The sequence below is a fragment of the Loxodonta africana genome, chromosome 19 (assembly GCF_030014295.1).
Source record: "Loxodonta africana isolate mLoxAfr1 chromosome 19, mLoxAfr1.hap2, whole genome shotgun sequence".
NCBI lineage: Eukaryota > Metazoa > Chordata > Mammalia > Proboscidea > Elephantidae > Loxodonta > Loxodonta africana.
Genome location: NC_087360.1, coordinates 73,105,114 through 73,125,009, shown reverse-complemented (window position 1 = coordinate 73,125,009; position 19,896 = coordinate 73,105,114). Strand labels below are relative to the sequence as shown.

General features: G+C 39.1%; 1 protein-coding gene across 4 annotated transcripts in view; it reads left to right on the top strand.

The window, feature by feature from the left end:
- DLC1 (DLC1 Rho GTPase activating protein) overlaps positions 1–19,896 on the top strand; it is a 428,029-nt gene that overhangs the window by 71,517 nt on the left and 336,616 nt on the right. For all 4 annotated transcript variants that reach the window (XR_010318665.1, XR_010318666.1, XR_010318667.1 and 1 more), the window contains exon 2: positions 15,241–15,390. Coding sequence is in view for 1 of the 4 variants with exons in the window: in XM_064272864.1 (XP_064128934.1) it covers positions 15,241–15,390 (150 nt within the window). In the remaining 3 variants the exon portion in view is untranslated. The remainder of the gene's footprint in view (positions 1–15,240; positions 15,391–19,896) is intronic.

Below are 19,896 nucleotides of genomic sequence, written 5' to 3'. Positions count from 1 at the left end.
AGTCGTGGGATAGAACAGAACATCTATGTCAGGACAGAACCTTGGGAGCCAGGAGCTGGACAGAGAGATGTGGAAAACGCTTGGGGTGGTGGGGCAATGCATTGATAACCAAAACCAAAAGAAACCCCATTGCCGTTGAGTGGATTGCGACTCATCGTGATCCTGGAGGACGGAGTAGAACTGTCCCATAGGATTTCCAAGGAGCAGCTGACGATTTAGAACTACGGACCTTTCGGTTAGCTAGCAACTGAGTTCTTAACCACTGCACAGCCAGGACTCCAATGCATTGATAGTTGGTAAAATTTTTGACAAACAACCAGAAGCCTGGGGCATTAGCTGTGAGGGGGGCCATTGAAGTAGACCAAGGGAAAAGCCAAGCACCTACTCACTGCATGTGTACAGTCGTAAAAGAACAGTGCAGGAAGTGTGGAATTAAAGCAAAAGTCAGCTACACCCCCAATACAGACTAGAGTTGGAGCCATGCCTGCATCAGATAAAAGCCAGGGGTTTTCATGCTTAGAAGGGACAAGTTATAGACTAACACTGAATAAAATTAGGAAAACACATGATATGACAAGGAATTTTAAAATAGGCCCTTATCGTAAGTGACCCTGAGGTAAGTTCTAATGATTGCAGAACTGGAGGAAATCCTAGGATAAGAAGCAAATTGTGACACTTTTTAAAGAAGAAAAGAAAAAAAACATATAGAGTTAGACAATGGTGCTCTAAATACGAGAATCCCTATACGACATGAACTGCGTAGAACAATGGAAGGAACACAGATCTGGGTATGAAGACATGAAGATATAAGCAGAACAGCTAATTTGTAGATCTATGTTTTCCCTGCTGGGGTTGCTATTGTTGTTAGTTGTCCTCCAGTTGGCTATGGCAACGTCATGTACAACAGATTGAAACATTGCTCCATCCTATGCTGTCTTCACGATTGTTGGTATGTTTGAGTTCATTGCTGTGCCACTGCATATGTGCATGCCTTCCAACCTAGGGGACTCATCTTCCAGCACTATATCGGACAATATTCTGTGGTAATCTGTAGGGTTTTCAATGGCTAATTTTCAGAAGTAGACCTCCAGACCTTTCTTCCTACTTTGTCTTGATCTGTCCCTACTAGGCCTCTCCTAAGCCTTAGTTGTCGTCTCTCAAGTCCGCGCTCTAGCTTTATATTCTCTGATCCTCATTAAGAAGATAGCAGAGAGTGGGAACATAGGCAAAGAGACTAAGAAAGAGTTTCATTCAAATGTAGAATGGGTTTCAAAAGATTTGGTCTGAACTATAAAGAGAAGGCACTAATTAAAATGTAGAAGTAAATATTCAGATAACAAAAATATTGGTAATTAATTACTACTGCAATTGTTCCTAATACCACTAATAAAAACCTTTTGCATCTGAACGTTGTTATTGTTGGGTGTTGTTGAGCTGGTTCTTACTCATAGCGAACCTGTGTACAACAGAACAAAACACTGCCTGATCCTGCGCCATCCTCACAATCATTATGTTTGAGCCCATTGTTGCAGCCACTGTGTCAGTCCATCTCATTGATGGTCTTCCTCTTTTCTGCTGATCCTTTACTTTACCAGGCATGATGTTCTTGTCCAGGGACTGGTCCCTCCTGATAACTGTCCAAAGTACATGAAACGAAGTCTCACCATCCTTGCTTCTAAGGAGCATTCTGGCCATATTTCTTCCAAGACAGATTTGTTTGTTCTTTTGGCAGTCCATGGTACAGTCAATATTCTTTGCCAACATCATAATTCAAAGGTGTCAGTTCTTCTCTATGTAATTTAGAAAATGATATTGAGGCTCAGAAAATTTATTTCTTGAATGTCTACTGCTTTCTCTCTTTTATATTAGATGTTTATGTACATAATAGCTGCAATTTCTTTCTGAAAAAAAATTGACAGTTATTTAACAGACAAATATGTGAAATATTAAACATGGACAGGCATTCAATTCTTATGCCATCAGATTGGTCCCTCCTTAAAAAAGGATCCATACTTTCTAGGATTTTTTTTGGGGGGGTGGAGAGTTGGGTTTTTCTTTATATACATTAAACTACCATCAATTTGCCCATGGTAATGTGACATATTTTTGCTCTGACAAAGTATAATAATGATATTGAGCCAATACTTCAAAAACTTCTGCAAAATTCAACAGTTTCATTTGCCAGGAGGGCTTTGTAGTGTCCCACTCCACCTTCTGCCCAAAACACAGCCCCTCGGCCTGCAGGGATTTCATTAAATGAGAGTCGTCCAATGGAGAGAGCCAACCAACTTTCCCACTTTCCATTAACCTAAAATATCAGACTGCTGTCACCAGTATCATTCGCACTGTTGTTTGTTTTCTAAGTTTTCCTCTTTGTCTAAATAAAAACACTCAGTCTTGTGAATTCAGATGTGCCATTCTCTTGACCCGCCACACGGCTCCATCAATATTGATTTGAAACAAACCCTCTAGGGTTGTCTGTGTTCCTGGCAATGTTTCAATGCTAACATGTGGTTAATTTTTTAGAAGGATTTTTCTTTCCCTTCCTGTGTTCAAGAGGAGCCATGAAGTTTGTGGGAAACAGCAGCTCAACTCACGCATCTGTGGTGCTTACATATTTCCCTTGGGGACAGCAGCGTTCTTCCCCTGACCCTCCTAGTGCACATGGTGTTCTAGGAACACAGAAGGAGAAGCAGATCCTAAATACTCAGAGGGCTTCTAAAACAATGTTTCCAGAGATATGATATGTGAGAAAATTCATAGAATTCTCAGGATTCACTCTCCCCTTCCCCCCAAATTTAGCAATGAATGTGCGTTATCGTATCTACAGTCATTTATGTCCTGTGTGCATTAGTGCGTTGTATTACTAAATGTCGAGGTTGTTACAAATACTCATTCAAAGTATGTCAGTTGTATGAAATTACTAATTTCTGACCAAGAGCACAGGATATCTTAAGGCAAATAATGGACGTCTGATTTCTTCTTCTTTCTTTTTTTTTTTTACTATTATTAATTTTTTTTCCAGGAGGACAATGAGTTGTTTTGTCTTGTTTTAATTTAATTTCCAAACAAAATTTGTGAGAACAGTCTGCCAGAAGAGAATCCCTGTGTTTTTATTTTCAATAGCATAAGGAAATATCCCCTTAAAATTCTGTTGAAATGGAATAAAGACATTTCTTGAGATTATTTAATTTACGTCCTATTTTTATAGCCATAGTAAAATTCACATTTGGATTATATTTTGCTGACCAAATAACAGAATCTTGAAAATAATGAGATCATAATTCTTATTTCCCCCTTGGATGGACTTTTGAAGTTGGCAGTTGATCAATGCTTTTAATCCACAAGGAGACATTTAGAATAAAAATATTTAGTCCTTCCTTTAACTTGCCCTCAGTAGAAGAACATGCACTTTGAATTATTTTATCAATAATGGTGATAACCTATTAAAAAAAGCAAACTTATTGCTGTTGAGTTGAATCTGACTCATAGGATGCTATAGGACAGAGTAAAACTGTCCCATAGGGCTTCCAAGGAGCAAATGGTGGATTCCAACTGCCGACTTAACCACTGTGCCACCGAGGCTCCAGATAATACTGGTGATAACAGTTCTGCTAAAAAATCTAAGCTTTCTCATGTATTTGACCTTTCATTCATGAATATTTTAATTAAACTTGAACAGAATTTTATCAAATTGAATAACGCACACACCAAAACAGAACCAACAAATAAGGGCAGATATTTTGACTCAAGGGAGCCCCTGGGTGGAACAAATGGTTAAGGACTTGACAGCTAGCTGAAAGGTTGGCAGTTCGCACGCCCCCCCCCCCCGCCCCCGAGACTCCTCAGAAGACAGGCCTGGCAACCTGTTTCTGAAAGGTCACAGCCTTGAAAACCCTATGGAACTCCGTTCTACTCTGCACATGTGGGGTTGCCATGAGTTGAAATTGAGTCAACAGCAACTAACAACAATAACATTATGTCTCAAGGAACGCAGTCCAGATCTGACCCTGTGAGGCAGTAGGTGATGGAGGGAGAAAAGAAAATTATATCTTCTATATAATTTGACAAAAATCCCTTTGTTTTTCTCATAAAAATATCATAACTAAGATCTGGAAAAGGGGAGTTGGTGGATGAAGAGAAAAGTACGAGAATGCCTTCATGGTAAGCTTAGGGGACAGGAGAAACCTAGGCAATGCCATTCAGTTCAGCATCTCCTTGGGATGTGTAGTATGTGTCTCTCATTGTGCCTTGTACAAGAACTCAGCCGTGTCTAGAGTCTGGGACCACATCTGAACTCAACCAGAATTTCAGCCCTACTTTTTGAGCATGTCTTAAGTCCTGTTATGTTCCCAACACACCGTACTTTCCATACCTTCCATCTTTCCCAGTCTTACTCAGTTTTCAAGCCTCAGTTTAATTCTTGTCCTCTCTGAAGCTGTCTTCATATCATCCAGTCAGAATCTATTTTTCTTTGCTTTAATTACACTTTGTCTAAGGACTAGACTCTTTCCATTTTGCTTTGGTTGGTTGGTTGCATGTCAGTCTACCAGATAAAGTATAAGCTCCTTAAAAAAACAGAGGATTCTTAAATCTCTTGTATACAACACCGTGTTGTCAACCTAATAGTTTCTCAATAAATATGGGAAAAGTTTAGTCACAGCCCCCGCCCCGAAAAAAGGACTAAAGAAAGTCACATGAGCCAAATTTCCTTCAAGATTAACTTAAACATTCAAAAAGAAGCAATGTACAATGGCCAAAACACTCATTTGTCAACATATATTCTAATCAGTGTGTCTGAAAAATTGTCGTCAATTAAAAAAAAAAAGGAAAAGTTCCCATGTTAGCTGTTTATCTTTCTGTAGAAACTTTGACTTTTTGAGGTTGCTAGATATTATGTAGATGCTTATTATTGGGACTTAGTACATAACTCATTGTTAATTAATCAAAAAATATGTCTTGAATCTCCTGTATGTGTTCACTCAGCTGGTTAATTTAGAGGTTGCCCAGTGAAGGTGTGCAATGTTCCAGAGTAAATTCTAACCCTTCCTCCAGCCTCCCTGTCCCATAGCCAAAACCTACAAAGCCAACTCTTTCTTGATATTGCTAATATTAATTTTTTCCCCTTGGTAAAAGGAGAAGGGTGTGCCCCATACACAATCTCTAGAATTCTCTTCAGCTCTAAAGTTCCATTACCTACTTTTCTTTGATAATTTCGCCATGAAAATAATAGAATTTATCACGAAGGACTATTCCATCTACCCTGAGTTTCTAAGAATGATATCATATTGTCTGAATGCTATCTTATGAAAACACAAAAATTTACTTTTATTCATTGGTTCAACCCTTATTAAATATACATTTTCTAGACACTTAAAAACATAGTATTTTAAGAAAACCTGAATCCCAAGACTCATTTTAAAATGCTTTTTCATGTTGTCCTTAAGCCCTCTAACTTAAAAACCTTTTCAATCATATTTTTATTTATGCATATCTCTCCTGATACAATTGATGGCCAAAGAATTACTAGTAATTATAGGAAGTATATATATTTTTCATATGATATATATATTATATATATATATACATACCTCATTCCAGACAACTCCAAAGAAGAATCATATATTATTACATTTGAACATTTGAATTAAATGAATTAAAAATCATAGAAGTTTATGGGTCCCTTTCATGGGCCCATAGTATATGTTATATATACTTTATCTATCTATCTATCTATCTATCTATCTATCTATGGAAACCCTGGTGGCATAATGGTTAAGAGCTATGGCTGCTAACCAAAAGGTTGGCAGTTTGAATCCACCAGGCACTCCTTGGAAACTCTATGGGGCAGTTCTACTCTGTCCTATAGTGTCTCTATGAGTCGGAATCGACTCAATAGCAACAGGTTTTGGGGTGTGTGTGTGTGTGTGTGTATGTGTACATATATATAGCTATCTGCCTTCCGTAAACATTTCAGTCAAGATAACCTTATGTGTCGGTTCTACTCTGTCACTTGGGATCACTATAAGTCAAAATTGACTCGATACCACCTAACAGTAACAACAATATATCTTGCTATATGTAGCGAGAGAGAGAGAGAATTTTCTCTTCAGTATGCTATAGTGCTGGAGAAATTCCCCAGGCAGAAATTTGGGTTAAGAGTTATTTCCATATTGAGAAAGAAGAAGGCATTGTTTGGTTTCCTTATTCCAAGAGAAAGGCAAATAAACAGGTCTTAATGATCTTAGGGAATTGCAGGATGAGTAACCTCAACATTTTGGAAGAAAAAGGCTATTTTTCAAATGTCCCATTCCCTAAGAAATATTATACCACAAAGAAGTTTTTGAGTTTTGACTAAGTCCTGTAAGGATGCAAACAATGAACCACTCTACTGCCCACATATTTTCTAATCACTGCATCTGAAAAGTCATCTTCAATTAAAAAGAAAAAAGGAAAACTCCCATATTAGCTGTTTACGCTGTCTTTCTGTAGAAACTTTGACTTTTCAAGATTGCTAGATATTATCTAGATGCTTATTCGTATTAAAGATTGAGACTTAGTAAATAATTCCTTGTTATTTATCAAAAAATATTTCTTGAATCATATGGATTCACAGTCAGTGCCATGTTTGAGCTCATTGTTGCAGCCACCGTATCGATCCATCTTGTTGAGGTTCTTCCTCTTTTTCACTGACCTTCTACTTTACCAAGCATGATGTCCGTCACCAGGGACTGGCCCCTCCTGACAACATGTCCAAAGTAAGTGAGATGAAGTCTTGCCACCCTCGATTCTAAGGAGCAATCTGGCTGTACTTCTTCCAAGACAGACTTGTTTGTTCTTTCGGCAGTCCATGGTATATTCAATATTCTTCACCAACACCATAATTCATAGATGTCAGTTCTTCTTGTGATTTTCCTTATTCATTGTCCAGCTTTCAGATGCATATGAGGCAATTGAAAATACCATGGCTTGGTGTGCCTTAGTCCTCAAAGTGACAACTTTGCTTTTTAACACTTTAAAGAGGTCTTTTGCAGCAGATTTACCCAATGCAATGTGTCATTTGATTTCTTGACTGCTGTTTCCATGGCTGTTGGTTGTGGATCCAAGTGCAATGAAATCCTTGACAACTTCAATCTTTTCTCTATTTATCATGATATTGCTTATTGGTCCATTTGTGAGGACTTTTATCTTCTTGAGATTGAGGTGTAATCCATACTGAAGGCTGTGGTCTTTGATAAAATACAAGGCGCCCAGTTACATCTGAATTTTCAATAAACAATGAAAAATATCTGAGTATAAGCATCCATTATTTCCTGATTATTTGAAATTCATATGTAACAGGGCATCCTATATTTCTATTTGTTAAATCTGGCAATCCTAGTTGCCAATGAGGGATCATGGCATATTTGTGGGCACAGTATTTTCCAAAGGAATGTAGAGTTTATTAATCATTACCTAAGATTGCATAGAAATTTTTCTTTTTTTGTAATTTGGTATTTCAATATGTATTAGAAAAATACCAGGTTATCATTTTTATATCATATACCAATTATATATAAAAAAAATCAAGGTTTGTTTTTTAAGTGTAAGCAGATAAGTCCAATTAAAGAAAAATATTAAGGAAGTTATAATGGTGGCGCTCAGGGTGGATGACATTTGAGAAACACTGGGCAGGATCAGGGAGAGTGATGAGAGTTGAAACTAGAAAAATAGGCAGAAGCCAGGTCAGTACAGGACCTTTTTTTTTTTTTTTTTTTAATTAAGTAGTATATTATTATGAAAAAGAAATGAATTTTCACTTACGTTTTCTTCATTAGCATACCTAAGGAAAGTCATCATAATCTGAACTGCTTTAGGAATGTCAGCGCTGAATAGATGTTTCTCTTCTGTTTTCAGATAAAGCCCTGTCTCTTTTATAAACGGAGTCCAAGCAAAGTGTACTGATAATTGTTGGGGGGGGAAAGAAAAAATCTTCAAGAATTTGCAAATATTACCTAGGCATGGTGACACGGAACAAATGATAAACTCAGAAAGGCTGACCTTGTGTCTATAGTGATCTTAAGGCATAAAAAAAAAAAAAATAAGCGACCCTAAATGCCGATCTCCAACTTTGGCGCTCACCATGAAGATCCATCTTAGAATGTTTACCAAATGATTTAAGTGGAAATTGTGTCCCAGCTCCCAAAACGGTCCTTTTAAGCCAGTGGAGGAAGCCATCCAAGATTTCCCTGGAAGAGGGAGGAATCACCGCCCACACAATTCTCTCCCCGGTTCACACCTGCCACTTCTGAGCGTTTCGTAGGACCAGCTGCATAAATGTCCTTTCGAACTATTTAGGAAACTGCGTGGGCTACTTACAAAAGTTCCAACTAAGAAATGCTCTATTTGAAACCTGGTTGGAGTTTAAAAATCTATCAAAGAAGAGACCTGTGTTCTTCACCATGAAAGGAGATAATTAGAGAGCAAGCATAAACACTTCAAGCCACAATCGTTAGCTAATGATTATATTTCAGTTAAAAGATTCCTTGTAGTAACTTTAAACAAGGATATTATTCATCACTCTCCACCATCTAATATTGTAATATTATTGGCACGTTATTATTAAACACAACATACAAAGAATTTGGGATTGAACAGAATATATCCGGCAAATAGGAGATAGTTGTTGGGGTTTTTTTTTTGCCCCCATCTATTAGTCTACATAAGACTTATATTGAAAGGCAGCAGAATAAAAACTAAGGCTGACTTATTTAACTTGCCTAAAAATTCTGTCATAGAATAATTACATTATCTTTAGCTTCTGACAGTCAATTCAGATGAAAATCTTCTCTGCTTTTGAAGGGATGAAAAAAAGATTTAATAACTTTTTGGTTCTTTAAACAGGATATTATTTTAAGAAAGAAAAGTCCAGAATGAGGAATTTATTGTCGAATGAAATGTATAACACTAATGTGAGATTTCGTACTAGTCCAGCTGGCTGCAGATCAAATAATTCAGAATGAAGTTGAGCCAACTTGTTTGCTAAAAGGTCCCTTTCTTTTATGGTTAAGCAAGGAGTATTACCATCCCAGTATAGTCAGTAACATGCATACGGAGCTGAAGACAGTGTCGGGGCCAGAACCTTGGATTAAGAATCAGGAAGTCTTAGTTCTATTCTTGGCCCAGTCTTTCATTCACTGTCTATGTGATGGCACAACTCATTAACAAGCAGAGTATTCAGGCCACTCTATATTTGCTGAGCCAAACATCCACCCTTTGGAATCATCCGGGTATTATACTGAATTTTCTTGTTCTCTTGCAAACACTTGGCATTAGGAAAATAGAGCCTGTGTGTCTCTTGGGAGGTACCCTTTTCTTTGTATTTCATATTTGCCCAGTCTGTAATATACCCAGTAACTTTCACCTTCCTCCCCAGCACTTTGTGTTTTTGCTGTGTTTTGGGCTGTTCAATTTATAGCATTTGGAGAAAGGGGACGATTGGGATTGTCTTCCCCAAATGGAAGAAAAGAAGGGTAGTGGAACTTCCTGTTGTTTCAGCCTCACCAATTCAAAGGCTTCCTGGAGAGAATGATTCTCTGGAAACCCTGTTGATCTTCCCCAGATGCCATCACGATCAAAGTGACTTCTCCTCCGCCTAGAGCCTACAGAGCTCTGGGAGTAAACAAGGAGCATCTCTCAGACTTCCTGATGACCTCCATGTGGCTTGTCCCTGTTAGGTTTTTGACAACAAATCAAATTGGAAAAAAAAAAAGTGACCCTCCTAATTTGTCTGAGTATCTACTGACCTAGATACCGTGCCTCTAGAGATAGCACCGGAAATTTCCTCCACGTAAGCTACATACATTATCTACACTTTGACAACAGCTGGCTGCGGTCTCAGGACAAGTGCATGTTTCTGGGCTTAGCACTACCCAGGCACATACTGGGAAAAAACCCAAAACCCGTTGCCGTGGAGTAGATTTCGACTCATAACGACCCTATAGGACAGAGTAGAACTGCCCCATAGGGTTTCCAAGGAGTGGCTGGTGGATTCAAACTGCTGATCTTTTGGTTAGCAGCCGAATACTTAACCACTGCGCCACCAGGGTTCCTAGATTGGGAAAAGGAGACATGTATTCATTGCACCATTGACTCCAGTTCTGCTCACAGTCGACTAAATGCTTTTCTCCTCATTAAAAAAGCAGATGGTGGCTACCACAAGAAGAATAGTCTGCTCGTATTCTGAACAAGCATTTCTTTCTTAGGCTGTGTGGAAGAGGAGATACAGAACAGGGGGAAGTATTTGCCCACTTTGCCCTGCATCAGCGAACAAGTACAGTCGTAGTAAATGTTGGGCACCGACCTTCAGTTGGGTCGTTAACAGAATTGTGTCATATCTGAGAAAAACAAACAGGATTAGTGAAGATTTGAAAACATGCCATATGAGAAATAATTAAAGGAACTAAGGATGATTCACCTAGAAAAGGAAGAAAATAGGCACAACATAGTTCTTTAAGTATTTGAAAGGCTGTTCCTTGGAATCTATACCACTTATGCTGTGTAGTGCTGGAGGGAGGAACTGGAAGGTAGAGGAAGGCAGAATCTGACTCCAGAACATTTCTAAAAAATTTAGCTATGCAAATAAGGAATGGAATGCTTCTAGGGAACAGTACATAAAACATTTAAAAAAAAAAAAAAAGCCAAACCCTTTGCCAACGCTGTAGGACAGAGTAGAACTGCCCCAGAGGGTTTCCAAGGAGCACCCAGTGGATTCGAACTGCCAGCGTTTTGGTTAGCAGCTGAGTTCTTAACCACAGTGCCACCAGGGCTTCAATTTTTTTTTCTTTTAATTTAATACCCACTTGTGCCATAAGTGGGTATTAAATTGTAAAATTTGTCCAGGGAAAGAAAGGAAAATGGAGTAGTGGAAAGCGGCCACAACAGGGTCGCTAGTCCATCTAGAACTCTAATCTGGGCTTTTACAGTGGAGGAGCAACCTGGACTTAACAGCTTCTCAGGGTTCTGTTTCCTCCTCTGCAAAGTCAGGACACTGGACATGATAACCACAGTCCTGGGTTTCTGTATTTCCAAATTCTTGGATGTTGAATGGGGTATCCAAGAGATAGAGTACATAACTTAAAGAAATGCATTTTGACTTAAGTAAAAATATAAATATAAAAAAAACTTAATTATAATAGATTTTAAGGAATCTTACAGACATAAATTACATAATGGATAGCACAAGGAAGACAGATAAAGGAGCAACTATTAGGAAAAAAAAAAAAGAATCCTCCAGAAGAGCACTCAATTTAAATCAACAATTTTTATTGGACTTTACCCAGGCAAAAACAACAACAAACCCATCACTGCCGAGCCAGTTCTGACTCACAGTGACCCTGTAGGACAGAGTAGAACTGCCCCATAAGGTTTCCAAGGAGCGGCTGGTGGATTCGAACTGCCGATCTTTTGGTTAGCAGCCATAGCTCTTAGCCACTGCACCACCAGGGCTCTTTACCCAGGCAACAAGAGTAAGAAAAATAAATTAAATGCATTACTTCAATAAATAAATGCATTATTTCAACGTGTTATCATATTGAGTGACCATAATTGCAGCTGCTGGTATAACTTTCTGTGTTTCTACTCCGGTCAAACTGTAAGAACTACTCTTCGTCCTCCCGGGGGACTCCCAGTCGTGCTAGAGTCTTGGCACAGAACAACTGGTACTGAGGGGAAGATGGGGAGAGGAGAATGTAGCCTCCTGGCCTTGATTTAAATGGGTCAGTTTACTGAAATACCAAGGAGTTCGCTAATAGGTAGCTTCACTTGTTAAGGAGCTCCTCATGGCTAAGTCCAGAGCCAGCGTAAAGTAAGTCTCCAGGGTAGAAGGTCAACCGAGCCAAAACCTACAAATGCGCTGCTCTGTTTTCAAGTATGAGCAATTTGCTGGACTTGAGCCAGGGACATATGGAAGGTTAGAACTTTGTGGAATATTAATACCTGGTCTTTAAAAGCAACGACAATAATATTTACCTAAAGTATTAGATCTGTAGTCACCCTGTTTTGTGAGATTTTATGCCTCTTTTTTTTTTTTTTTTTGTATGATTGAGGTCTATGTACTTGACACTTTAGGTTTCAGGTAATAGGTGAATAAGTACGTGTCCATGAGGCAAAGGGAGAAGAAATAGGCTTCTTTCTCTAAAGGAATATTGTACAGCAAGGCTGCGTGGTTTGATTCCTTTTGGCAGATCTTTGGAAATAGGTTGGTCCTCAGCCCACGAATCTGAAAATGCTCTTAAAACGTAAGCTCAGCGTCCAGTTAATTGAAAAGACGAATTGCTTTGGAGACTTCTGCAGTATACCCTCAGGATATCCGAAGCGTAGACTGCTTTATCCAACATTAATTTAGTAGCTGGAAACATAGCAACATATATTTTCTAAGGCTTTAGGGAGGTGTTACTCCACTGGTTGCTATTGATTTCATTATTATTATTCCTTAAAGCTCATTGTGTATCCAGTGCAGCACTTGACTCTCTGCCTGCCAGGTGGAAAACCCATAATCCTGGAGGATGCTATAACTGAGAAATTAAAGACAACCTCACAAAACTATACGCAAATGTAGAGGTACAAAGGATGTCACCTTGCCAAGCACACTGGTTAAAAAGGAAGGAAATCATGACCAAACACATTGGAGGAGTCATTAAAGGATTTTGAGTCTTCTATTCAATCAGATTTTTTTATTTTTTTAATATTTAGAAGGAAATTAAAGCAAATAATCTCTAATATTTCAAGGACCCTTTTTTAAGTTATTTGAAGTTATGGAGACCCTGGAGGAGCAGTGGTTAAGATCTGTGGCTGCTAATGAAAAAGTCGGCAGTTTGAATCCACTGGGCGCTCCTTGGAAACCATATGGGGCAGTTCTGTTCTGTCCTATAGGGTTGCTATGAGTTGGAATTGACTTGGCAGCAATGGGTTTGGGTTTTTGTGTTTTATCATTAGTAATATGTACTACATACAATGTTGCAGGGCATAATTTGATGATGTTATCATTCTCAGATGTAATATATCCAACCCCCAAAGACAAAGACTGGATTTATAAAGATACTGATAATAAAAGGCGATAATAATGAAAACTTAAAAAAAAATAATCAGGCATTAGACTTACATCAGAACCGATTTACGACAGAATAGTCATCAGGATGGAACCCTGTCTTAAATCAGGGACTACCTGTGTAGTAAGGTTCAGGTCTGTTTGTTTGCAATATCATGGCGTCTATTAAGTGTAGTGCAGCCCTGATGACACAGTGGTTAAGAGCCCTGCTGCTAACCAAAAAGTCAGCAGTTTGAATCCACCAGCCCCTCCTTGGAAACCCTGTGGGGCGTTCTCCTCTGTTCTACAGGGTAGCGAGGAGTTGGAATCGACTCAAGGGCAATGGATTTGGCTTTGGTTTACTAAGCACAACAGAATTTTCTGATAACAAAAGTTCTGTAGTTCTCCAAGTCTGTCAGTCTCACTAAATATTTTAGACAACAGGGACCATGGAAGGAAGTAGGAGTACTAATGACTGCACCCTATTGAGAAGGAATTAACATATCTCAACAGTTATTATTTTATTCTCAAAATTGATCTTTGTGGAGATAGGATAAGCTCTTTTAACTTGACTAATTGGGTGAGTGAAACGTAAGTTTGGCTTATTCAAATAAGTTATCAAGTGTTAGTTTAATTGATTTGTTGACCAACTTAATCTAATAAACCAATTATTTTGACATTGGAAAGATAATGCCATCGTGAGATTAACAATCTGCTCTAGCCGTTTAAGATATACAGACACCTACACAATTAGATGAATCGGGCATTACCCTAGATCCTGTTTTTTGGAGGCTTCTCCAAATGGTGACTGGGAAATTTAGAGGAATAAAAGGAAATACCAAAAACAAGATGAAAGGCCCAGTTCAGGCAGCCAGTACATTCATCCTATTACTAACGCCACGCACACAGAGAAGCCCCAAGCCTATTACCCTCGTATTGACCCTCCTCAGGCTCCCCTTTGGGGCCTGCCACTGCTAGTCCTTTTAAAACTGATTGCACCCAAATAAATATCTCAAACAGGTGGGAGGATGGAGCAAAAGCCACAAATGATGATTAGCCTTGAAAGGGCTGGCCCTGATTCCATTACATCCCTGAACGGACTTTGCTTCTAATGTACCTACCTAACTGTGGCTCACGTGGTTCTTTCTTTTCTTTTTTCCAATCTGATAAGCTGACAGCTTGCACAACACAGGGAATTCGGACAATTTCTAATACTAATTAACATCATTTGAACAAGCAAGAATAATAAATACTCAAGCCCAAATAACTCTATACAAGCAAAAATGGAGTCCCTGAGTGTTGCAAATGGTTAATGCACTAAGTTGCTAACCAAAAGGTTGGAGGTTCAACTGCTCTGAGAGGCACCTTGGAAGAAAGTCCTGGCAATCTGAGTCTAAAAAATCATCGGAAACCCTACAGAGCACAGTTCTGCTCTGACACACATGAAGTCAATGTGAGTCAGAATCGACTTGACAATAACTGGTACTATAAGCAAAAGTATACCCATATAATATGTCTATATTACAGAGAATTCAAAATAAGCAATCAGTATCATTTAAGAAAATGTATATTGGTGTATACATTTTTTTTTTTTTCAAACGTGGGTGGAGAAAAAGATGCTTGAAAGGAAATATCAGCAATGACATGCCTCGAAGGAGCAGTAAGCAAACGGACCCATGGGAGGAAAACTGGCCCCTGGACAAAGTGAAAACCGGCCTTGTTCCATCCTTTGCCCATTTTTTACCATATTCATAAATATTCTTCCAAAAATGCTCTCTCATACACACCCTTAAATTCCTAACCTGAAACAATTATTAGTATTAACTCTAAAGAATTGTCCCATATTCTGAAAAAAAGAGGATTAATATATAATTTTTCCCCAAAATAATGAATTGGAAAGTACTATCTACTCATTAGTGCAATGCTTCTTTCTCCTTACACTTGGCTTTAGAAGATACATACTTAATATTCGTGTAAAACGTTTTCCTGGCAATAGGTCAGCGTCTTCTCAATGAAGAGCCCATTGATGATACAGAATAGAACTTCCTTCCCGCCTTAAATAGAAGACTGCCTACTATTCAGGGTCTTTTTCGTCCCATTGAAGAACAGGGAACTTTTTATTTTTTCCAAGAAACGGCCTTTCAGATTCAGTAACAACATGTTCTATTTTTCAGGAAGCCAGAGAAGATAGAGATCGGGCGCGGCTGGACTCCATGGTGCTGCTGATCATGAAACTGGACCAACTGGATCAGGACATCGAGAACGCGCTCAGCACCAGCTCGTCTTCATCCAACACGCCGACGAACCCGCGGCGGCACGTGCCCGTGAGTGTCCCACCTCCCATTCCCTCCACAGGAATACTCCTTAGGTCATATGGTCCCACTTGAAAAGGAAAGATCTTTGATGGCAGCATCTGCCAGGATGTGACCTTGATAATTTCCTATAAAGATCATTCAAATCTCTGCGTCGTGCAAGGAGTCCATAGACGTGCGTGATTCTAAAGAAAACACTTATCATTATTTAGACAGGAAGAAGGGTCATCTAGGAAGTCCTTCCCGTTGAACAAATCCTCTTTGCTGTAGTTGTTCTAATTGTCAGTCTTCTGATGCGATACAAACCTCATTAGTGAGTACTGTGTCTATCTTATTTAGTATTTTATTCCCAACGTCTCGTAAATTTAATTCGCACTTATAAGTGAAACAAAAAGCATTTGCTATCAGTCAATTTCAACTCATGGTGATCCCACGCGTGGCAGAGTAGGACTGTGCTCCTAAGGGTTTTCAGTGGCTGATTTTGTCAGAAGTAGATCACTAGGCCTTTCTTCTGCAGTTCCACTGGGTGGACTCCGATCAACAACCTTTTGGCCCCGTTAACCCTCCATACTCTACACTGCATGTAGAAGATATTTAGTAAATATTTGTTGCATAGATGGATGTATGGACAGTCGGATGGATTGATGAGTGCTAACCAGCATACTACAAGAAAGAATATAGATGACATAAACTTGAGAATGCTCTAAAATTCACTAGGTGAAATACAATGAGTAGGACAGCAATGAGAAAGGAGGCCCCCCCCCGAAATTCTTAGGCTCAAAATAAAATTTGGAAAAATGCAGCTTCCAGGACCAACTATACACTTTACATGTTTAATGTTATTTTCATATTAATTGGCTTAGTTTGCACAGATCTAGCAAATGTGATAGTTGAGCTTATTAATAATTACCATAAGCCCCAAATCCCTTTCAAGTCATCTATTATTGGTGTTAATAAGTTATCTATAACTTGTGTCGGAAACCCAGGTGGCATAGTGGTTAAGAGCTACGGCTGCTAACCAAAAGGTCAGCAGTTCAAATCCACCAGGCGCTCTTTGGAAACCCTATGGGGCAGCTCTACTCTGTCCTATAGGGTCTCTGTGAGTCGGAATTGACTTGACAGCAACAGGTTTGGTTTTTTTGGTTTTATTACTTGTGTTATTCATTAACAAACACATTAAGTCAAGAATATATGTGTTTACCTAAGATCAAAGAGGTGGAAAATCATATATATATGTATATATGATTTGAGCATCTACTGAAATAGAACTCCCATTTTAAATTCTTCGATTAGTATAGTTCCACCATTGATTTGTGAAGTTATTAAAGATATATTCGGACTGTGGGGCAGAATATTTCAAAGTAAACAAAGATAATAAAATGAGAGCTAACACTTACTATATGTAAGGTACTATCTTACGTGCTCTGCGTATGTTAACCCAGTTGTTCTTCACGACAGTTTTCAGATCTGTGAAAAGCTTAGAGAGTATACGTTAGTAATCTCACATGCTGCAAAGCCGTGTCATTTTAGCTGCTATACCATCCTTGTCCAGGTGGTTGTGGTGGGAATGTGATAGCCTGAACAACAACAAAAAGTTAACTAAAAATGGATACATAGGAAATTAAATACTTCAACCTAGAAATCCAGTAGCAATGGAATTGTCTTCAAAACCTTCTGAATAATTTTTTACCCTTTCAGAGTTCATCTCAAATATTCCCCAAAGTCTTCTCCTTCAGCTTTACTAGACAGAATCAGTCACTCCCTCTGTGGTGTCACCATAGCGTCTTAGACATACTGTAGTTTTAGTATGACTATAACTGGCAACCAAATGGAGGAAATGCAGTCAAAGTCATCTCCTGAAGACCAACATGAAGCAATAGTTTCAGTTTCTTTACATGTGGAGGGTATATATAAAAAAAAACCTCAAACCAAACCTGTTGACATCGAGTCAATTCCTGCTCACACCAACGCTGCAGGAAAGAGTAGAAGTGCCTCATAGGGTTTCCAAGGAGCTGCTGACGGATTCAAACTGCTGACCTTTTGGTTAGCAGCCGAGCTGTTAGCCACTGCGCCACCAGGGCTCCATGGAGGATGTAGAGAAGCTTCATATTCATTTTTGACAATATTTTTAAAGCCAGGAATACCCATATTTATCAGTAGAAGGTACTTAGTACTTCTTTGCCTTTGATTTTGTTGTCGTTATTGTTAGGAACCATCCAGTCGGTTCCAACTCATAGCGACCCTATGCACAACAGAACGAAACACTGCCTGATCCTGTGCCATGCTCACAGTCATTGTTATGCTTGAGCCCATTGTTGCAGCCACTTTGTCAATCCATCCTATTGAAGGTCTTCCTCTTTTCTGCTTACCCTGTACATTGCCAAGTACAATGTCCTTCTCCAGAAACTGATCCCTCCTGATAACATGTCCAAAGTGTATAAGACGAAGTCTCACCATCCTTGCTTCTAAGGAGCGTGCTGATTGTACTTCTTTCAAGACAGATTTGTTCATTCTTTTGGCAGTCCATGGTATATTCAATATTCTTTGCCAAGACCACAATTTAAAGGGGCCAACTCTTCTTCTGTCTTCCTTATTCATTGTCCAGCTTTCACATGCATATGATGTGATTGAAAATGCCATGGCTTGGGTCAGGTGCACCTTAGTCTTTAAGGTGACATTTTTGCTTTTCAACACTTTAAAGAGGTCCTTTGCAGCAGATTTACCCAATGCAATGCATCTTTTGATTTCTTGACTGCTGCTTTCATGGGTATTGATTGTGGATCCAAGTAAAATGAAATCCGTGACAACCTCAAATCTCCTCTCTGTTTATCATGATGTTGCTTATTGGTCGAGTTGTGAGGATTTTTGTTTTCTTCATGTTGAGGTGTAATCCATACTGAAAGCTGTGGTCTTTAGTTTAGGCCTGGGATTTCCTCCTCCTTAAAAGTTTACTGTGAATTGTTAGTATCTCTTTATCTTTTTAATCTCTCTCCTTCTCCATCTCCTTGCCACTTTCCTCAATCCTGTATCTAGGAGAAAAGACAGCCCAGATTTCTGCTGAATACAACTCCATGGTGTTGTCTTTGTCTTAGACAGCAAGATGACCCTTAGCTGCTAGGCCTGGATGTTTGTTAAACGGTGAAGGTGAAACAAAACAGGAATTAAGATGGGGCATGATTTTAGGATTTAACTACATCTACATCTACTAACCAGTAACAGACAAGTTGCCGTGGAACTGATTCCTACTATGGCGACTCCAGGTATGTCAGAGTGGAACTGTGCTCCCTAAGGTTTTCGGTGGCTGAGTTTTTGGAAGTAGATCGTCAGGCCTTTCTCCTGGGGCACCTCTGGTTGAACTGGAACCTCCAACCATTCAGTTAGCAGGCGAGTGTGTTAACCCTTTGCACCACACAGGGACTCCCCACATCTTCTACCTCCATTTAAATTGTAAAGCTGGATTCTATATTACACATACTCACTCATGCAGCATTGCTGAACAATTGTCATTCTGTAAGTAAAGATCTGTTTCTAAGGCCCTCAGTTCAATATATCGTTGGAATGGGCAAAATAATACATGGAAAAGTTATAGAGGTTGGAGTCTGACATGCCAGGGTTCAAATCCCAGCTCTATAACTAATGATTTTCTAGCTAATTATTTTTTGGAAGGAATAAATGAAAAAAAAAATATGTAGAATGCATTGCATAGATCTGGCATGGAGCACATATTTAAACCAAAAAAAAAAAAAAAAAAAAAACCAACCAAACTCTTTGCCATTGAGTCATACCAACTCATAGCAACCCCATAGGACACAGTAGAACAGTCCCGTAGGTTTCCAAGGAGCGACTGGTGGATTGGAACTGCCAACCCTTTGGTTAGCAGCCAAGCTCTTAACCACTGCACCACCAGGGCTCTGAGTATATATTTAGTAATTATTAATTCCTGTTTCTTTCCCCTCTCTCCCATACCTGGTGTACTCACTCACACCACGAAGTGGACTGAAGATCAATAAGACATATGCTTCAGCCCTCAAAAGTTCTTTTTGATCTTTTTGTTTTTCTAGGTCTTCTCTTACTCTTTACTTCTGTCCCTTGGTACACAGAAGTTAATTTTAACATTCTCACAAAATCAGTTTTTCCACAGGCTCTTTCCATGCCTTTTGATACTTGTGCCATGGAACGAGGGGATTATTATGGTATAATTATGGCCTTGATCAGCCACCAAGGAGCACTGTCCCAAGTTCAGAAGAAAACCTCCCAGTGTCTCACCCTCACTCTCTGCGGGAAATTTGCAGTTTATCAGAAATGAAACAGTGATCCTGCTTGGAGATAACTTAGGAGAAAATGTGACAATGAACTGTAAATAGAATAAAGAGTATAAGAAATAACGGCGAAGCAGTGGTGATTCAGCAGTAGAATTCTCCTCTTCCAGGTGGGAGACCCGGGTTCAATTCCTGCCCAGTGCACCTCATGCACAGCCGCCACCCGCCTGTCAGTGGAGGGTCACGTTTTGCTATGATG